Source organism: Triticum urartu, unplaced genomic scaffold, assembly GCF_003073215.2.
Source record: "Triticum urartu cultivar G1812 unplaced genomic scaffold, Tu2.1 TuUngrouped_contig_5680, whole genome shotgun sequence".
NCBI lineage: Eukaryota > Viridiplantae > Streptophyta > Magnoliopsida > Poales > Poaceae > Triticum > Triticum urartu.
The window spans coordinates 1-6,776 of NW_024116374.1; the positions used below are offsets into that span (position 1 = coordinate 1).

The 6,776-nt window shown below is 45.0% G+C and overlaps 1 protein-coding gene across 1 annotated transcript; it reads right to left on the minus strand.

The window, feature by feature from the left end:
- Positions 1-1,926: 1,926 nt before the first annotated feature.
- LOC125529544 (E3 ubiquitin ligase PQT3-like) lies at positions 1,927-6,776 on the minus strand (the record flags this gene model as incomplete). The annotated part of the gene is given in 7 exon segments (XM_048693952.1): positions 1,927-2,786; positions 2,977-3,730; positions 3,919-4,308; positions 4,699-4,760; positions 4,849-4,989; positions 5,188-5,281; positions 6,434-6,776. Coding segments are annotated over 7 exon segments (2,196 nt in total). The 3' UTR covers positions 1,927-2,218.

Sequence of the window (6,776 nt, forward strand, 5' to 3'; positions counted from 1 at the left end):
GGCGCGGGGGCCCGCGGGTGGCGTCCCCCCCCCCCCCCCCCCCCCCCCTGCTTGGATTCATCTAGAGAGGGCTCACGGTGGCGACGCCTGTGGTGCCCACACGGGTTGTTCAGAGCTGCACTGGATTCAGTAGAAAATAAGAAGATGAAGAGGAGGAGAACGGGATGTGGTGCGGATAAGGTGGGGGAAGTGCTATTGTTTGCCATAGGATTGCATCTAATCCAACGCGTCATGTGCGACCAACCGAAAGTCGTTCGACGCAAAATGTCTTCATTTTTTAAAGGCATGTCATTAATTAAAAGAAGTTTACTCCCTCCGATCCATATCCCGGCAGGGCCAAATTACAATAATGCCCCCATATTGCATGTGCCACTCAACCATGCATGTAGAGGACATGTGGGGGGCACGCGTCCAACGAATGATGGGAGAACAACCAACTCGGCTCCACCTCGAAGCTTTGCCGTTGCCAAACACCATTGAGAAGAACCCCGCAGCCAAACACCGGTGATGTGGATGATGGCCGGCAACTCAAGGGAGGATGAAGACATCTCCATCTAGCAGATTAACAGCTCACCAACGCCAAGGATCCGGTAAAACAACATGCGTCGGAGAGGAAGAAGCCTCTTCAATGGGCGGTGACCTCCCTAAGGAAAATGAATGTGTCTGAGTTTATTGACAACAACACACATGTCCTTGGTATATCAATGCTACCTGCTGCTATGGCAGCAAGGGTTATCCATTTCGTAGGCGAGGGTGGGGGAGAAGCAAGCCGAACATCTGATCAACTTGGACACGTCAAAAATTCTCGACGCCGAGAGAAAGACGAGACTCAGTAAGTAATTCAGTGAGTGCTTTCTTTTATAAGTTATGTTATGGTCGTGTATGCAGTATAATGTTAGGTTTATGTGCAATCTAGTCATATGTACACGTGTGACCGAGGAGGAGGAGAATTTCCTTTATGAGACCAGGCTTACAAAACAAACAATGACATACATGTCCTCGGATATATCGATATTGTCTTTTCATGCACTTACCAATGGCACGCCACGGGCAAAGTTTGATGCTATATTTTGATCTCCGGAACATCCATTAAGTCAAAGTAACATTGTTGACACATCAAATGGAAGTCATTGGTCGGATCAAATCGCCATCCTAGATAAGAAAGCAACGAATGGGATTGAACAACCATCACAAATGAGTCTAGACATAATCGGGGAGGCATGATCTCAATAGCTTCCTGACGTCGTGCTTTGTCAAAATGATAAGCTAGAAGACCAAAACACGAGTTGTCGCCGTCTACTCCGCCAAATGGCCCTATATCTGGCCCTAATTGAAGCTCCACACGTTCTTCGTCGACGGCAAACACATTGCCGGAAAAAGAACATGATAAGGAGATTTTTTTTTCCCACACCCTTGGGGACACCAAGGCTAGTTCGTCCACACCAGATATAGGGTCAATCCCGTTCATAGAGGTAAATCTCTAGTGAGGATATATGGTTGTGTGCATAGAGGTGAACTCCGACAGCATCGAGGTAATAGAGACAATGAAGAATGGAGGTCGTTCTTTCGGTCTATCGGCGGCAGTTTTTGATGATATATATCACCTTGCGTGTGATTTTCCGCATATTATATTTGAACATATGCTCCTAAATAGACTAATTGTACTGCTCATGATTTACAAACTAGCTAGAAGTAAGGTGTGTATGGGATGGGTGGAGATCCACCCATAGAGATTGTTGATACTCTTGTAAAAGATAACAGATAACATGTGATCACCTTGCAATAGTTAAAAAATAAGTTGGGTTTATGTGCAATCTAGTCAATGTATAGGAAAACAACTCATTTATTAGGTCATATGAGAAGGTTCAAATACAAAAAATAAAATAGGAAGACACACATTTCCGAAATGCATATAACAACTCGATATGTAGCTGATGATAATTTCATTTATCTTGGTAATAACATTCCATTACAGAGGAAGAGATCTGGGAACTCTCAGATATATATTACAAATCTCTGGTATGATAATGGTTTAACATTCTGCAAGAGGAATTATCCTCTGCTTTCCGAGACATATACAATCACTAGTAAAACAAGTCTCATCAGCAAAGCATTGGACATCAGCAATGCTGCAACAAGTCCTCCATCTTTATTCAGAACCTTGCATCCATCCATGGCGACCGGTGATCATCGTCCCCACTTCCTCTTGAAATTCTGCTCATCGTCCCCACTTCCTCTTGAAATTCTGCTCATCGTCGCTTGCGTCGTCGCGCCTGAGGCTGCTCCTAGAACTGTGTCTGGACCTCTGGCTGCTCTCTGTATCACCATCAACGGTAGAAGAGACACGCATTCTCTTCCTGTCATGGTGATCCTCGTGGTAGTCACTGGAACCTCTGTCGGAACGCCCATGGTCCCTACTACTCCTTGCCGGTCTTGACCAGGACCTGTCCCTCGACTCTCTGCGGCGAGGAGAAACCGAGCGCTGGCTGCGCTCTGATGGTTTAGATCTAGACCGGGACCTGTCTCTGGACTCTCTGCCGCGAGGAGAACCCAAGCGCTGGTTGCGCTCTGATGGTTCAGGTCTTGACTGGGGCCTGTCCCTCAACTCTCTGCCTTGAGGAGAGCCCATGCGCTGGTTGCGATCTGATGGCCTGGGCCAAGCACCGGAGCCATTTGGCCTCTCGGTCTGCCTTGAACGTGCAGCAGCTTCAGCGTTCCCCTGGGAGACCTGCCTTGAGCGTGCAGCAGCTTCGGCATCACGGTGTAGCGCGGCCTGGTTTTCCCAGCTAAAAGGAAATAAATGAAATACGTTTAATATTCAAACTCAAATGGACAGAAGAAGATACAATGACTATTGACTACAGCTGGGCTTAACTAAATCGTTCCACTGACCAAGTTATGTCTATGTCTATGTCTATGTTCATTTCTATAGGTAGAAATGAAGAAACAAGGTTTGCAACTTGATAATACACACACCTTTGATAGTTTGGCGGATAGCCTTGCATGGCAAGAGCCTGCGGCGGAATATTGCCGTAGGGATTCATACCAAATGGACCCATCGGGAAACCACCATAGGGCATGCCCATTGAGCCGTACATGTATGGATCAGGTACACCAAATGGACCCATGGGATATGCACCATTGAAAGGGTTACAATATGCAGGGTCAAATGGAACGTTGTAACCATAGTCAGCATTGTTTGGATGAACAGCCTTAGATGAGTCTGCCTTCTTCCGCTTCTTTTTCAACTGATCAGGCCTAGCAACTTTTGGTTCCAAGCTCCCTGAAATAGTACCGTTCTTCAAAGTTGATTCGCTCACATCCTTCAGTTTGGGGAGGTCAGCACCAGGTACGGCTTTCTCTACTGAACGCCCTGCAGAGCCTTCAGTGTTGCTCTTCAGATCAGAATTCTTCTGAGGGCGGTCGACTTGATCACCTTCTGTGGCGACCTGGAGGCGGGCGTCGGGAGAAGCTGCTGATAGCTGGTTGTCCATACATTGCTTTGTGTCCCTTTCCAAAGCAGCCGAGGTGGTGTGGCTCTGTGATTTGGGATCAGGGTTGCTTCCTGAAGAACTTCTGTGCTTCCCTGTACCGCTGGCAGTGCTGCAAGTCCTTGTACCTAACAAATTGCTGATTGTGCTCCTAACTGTGGGGTTGGGGATGAGGGAATCTGCAAGGACCTTGACTCCACAAATGCACTTCGATTGTGTAATAATGTAATCTCGAATACCTGGAGGGGGAAACAGATGGTTATTCCTCGTTCAATTTCAAGCAGCATAAACTCACAAAAATGATGGTACAAACTACTGCGAAGAACTAAAAAAGTTGGAGCATAAGCACACTCCGAATATCTGAACTCTGGTTCACCACAGAGCAAGACATCTAAAGATACAGACTGAATATAAGAGAACCGCTTACATTTATCACAGAAACTGACAAAGCAGCACTTGCTTGTTAACACCGCATCTGCCATCACCTTATTACATAGTTGGCAGTGGAGTTCTGCTGGCAAGTCATCAACTACACTCGCAGATGCAGCTGGGGCAAGTGCAGATAGAATGTCATCAGCCGGATTTGGAGATACGACCGGGGCAACTGGACGAGACATTTTGTAGTTGTCAAATTTGGAATCGCCAATGGTTGGGCAATGCTGAATAAAATGCCCTGGAATCCGGCATCTGTAGCAGGTATAGCCAGGTGGAGGCGTCTGGTTTTCCTGTGGGCAATGTTGAATGAAATGGCCTGCAACCCCGCAGCTGCGGCACACATAGCCGGGTGGAGGTGCCTCCCTCTCTGATGATCCATGGCCTTCAATTTGAAAGATTTGACAAACAGTGCACATGTTAAATAGTATTCTGAACACATTCACAGAACAACGCAAGCATATTGTGCAGTGGTATAGTTCACATATTCACAAAACAACATGAATCTGTCAAAATTTGTATAAAAATCTGCTAGAGTTCAAAGCTGTCTAACTGGCTGGAAACAATTGTCTAGTTACTGCCAAAAAATATCCAAGTGAAACATGGTCTACCGTACCAAAAAGAAAATAAATCTGATCTCTACAAAGCTTGAACACCTACACGCTCTTTTTCATCCTAACAATGGCTTTGATCTTTAAGAGAATCTTTTCAGATTATCTGCTAGCATCATAACTCAAAAGAACATGACACTGAAGACAGGGAATTTCTGCATTACCATTATGGCGTCCTGATGTAAACCTTCCAGGAGCTTGTCCTCTCTTAAATGACTGCTCTTCCCTGCATGCGCCATTGAGTATGATCATTAGAAAAGGTACCAAAAAATCTAGCTGCTGACTTATGCAAGAAGGAAATGTTGTATTCTAACCATTTAAGCTCAGCCGCATCAATCACAGCTGCGATTGCAGCATCTTCATCTTTCACTTCTGCGGAGGAACAAGATTTTGAGACTGATTCAGTAACCACTGATCTGTTTGAAGCTATAGAACCATCTTCTATTACTTTCCGCCTGCAATTAGTGGTACAATATTAGCATATGCAAAAAAAACAACTCCTTAAATTTCACATGCAATCTCAGTTCAATCCCTTAAATTTCCTACTAAGAATCATCCCCCCCCCCCCCCCCCTACTCTACAACAAAATTTTCCCACAAAAAACCCCCCCCCCCCCCCGACTTCTCTGTACAGACAAGGATACAGTGACTTACGAGGAGACCACGACGATATTCTCCGACTCTTGCCCGGCAGTTCGGCGGACAAGCACAGTTACGTTCTGTGGTATCATTGCATCCTCTGCATATTCTGCATTCAAATAAGAACACAAAACAATATGTCAGAGCATTTCACTAAAACATTACCATTCTAGCTTTTAAGTGTGAAATAAAATCTTCTCCAGTATAACCAAAATATGCAATAAAACTAGCATGTTTAAATTGAAACTAAGATCTTCAAATAACAGCACAAGAATCAAAATGACAGGTTAATTTACGTTGAGAGAACTGGGAAACTGCGAGCTACTGAGATGTGCAGGATGGGAAATAGAAGAGGATTAATCGCAATCACGATTTGCGAATTGAACTATCCATAGTATAGGGGATCTCTATTGCTATAGAAGCATATCACAAGGACATGCTAAAGAACAAGTATAGCATCTCTCCGAGCACAACAATAATATGTCCTAGTACATCATGAAGTGACCTCCATTACAGTCATAGTACATAATAAAACATACAGCAGGATACAGATTAATATTGACCACCATGCTCGAGGGCTGAACAATTCGCACAACCATTATGCGAACACATCCATAACATAATTGACCATTAATATATGAAAATAAACAGTACAACACAAAGAAGATAAAACCATTGATTGATAAAGCATGGAATGCAACAAAAATGTATAGGCTTCGTCCAGAGCAACACGAAATATCCATCATTGCTTTGTCCGAAGCTAAAAGTTCAGTTGTGCACTTAAACCCCGCACTACACTATATGATAAGCAGACAGGAATCCTCAAACAGAAGGATGCATCTGTAGATTTCACTAGCGTTATGTGCATCTTGCAGGGCGTCCAGGTACGTAACTAAATTGGTTAGAGCAATTGCTGATGGACTCACATATCACTTATCCTGGTATTTTCGCTCGCAATTCATTGTAAATTAGGTGATATGCCTATCAAATAAGAATTTTGACCTAAAAGGCTACAACAACAGTAAAAAATATCCACCAATGAGGGACCAGCAGGCACTAAGCTTAATTGATACTGGCAATAAAGCTAGCAGCACTTCTCCTGATACAGGATTTACAGATACCAAGACCTAACTCGTGTACAGCGTGAATCCATCAGATCAAATAATTTACGTGGGCAAGGCAAAGCTACACCCGAATTCCAAGAAATTCACAACTGCTGTACAGATTTAACAACCATGGCCTAAATAAATCCGCTACGAACCTTCGCCGGTCTGGGCGTTGGAGAGGGCGATATCCTCGCGGGGGCCGCGGCCGCGGCTACGGCCGGTGCCGTGCCGGTTACTCGACAAGATGAGCTGCTTGAGATCAGGCACAGATATAAACGAGTAGGGCAACGTCACAGGGTAAGTTTCCTTTGCACTCTTATATTTGTAATACAAGACACCCATGGTGATGAATCGGAGTCTGTCTGCCCCTCTCTCCGGGCCTCTCGCTTTGCACACACACAATTCGCGAGAGGTCCGGGGAGGACTTCTCACAGATCGATCAATCTAGCGATCAAATAGTACAGGGAGAGCCGCAGACGGCGGGCGAAGTTACAGATC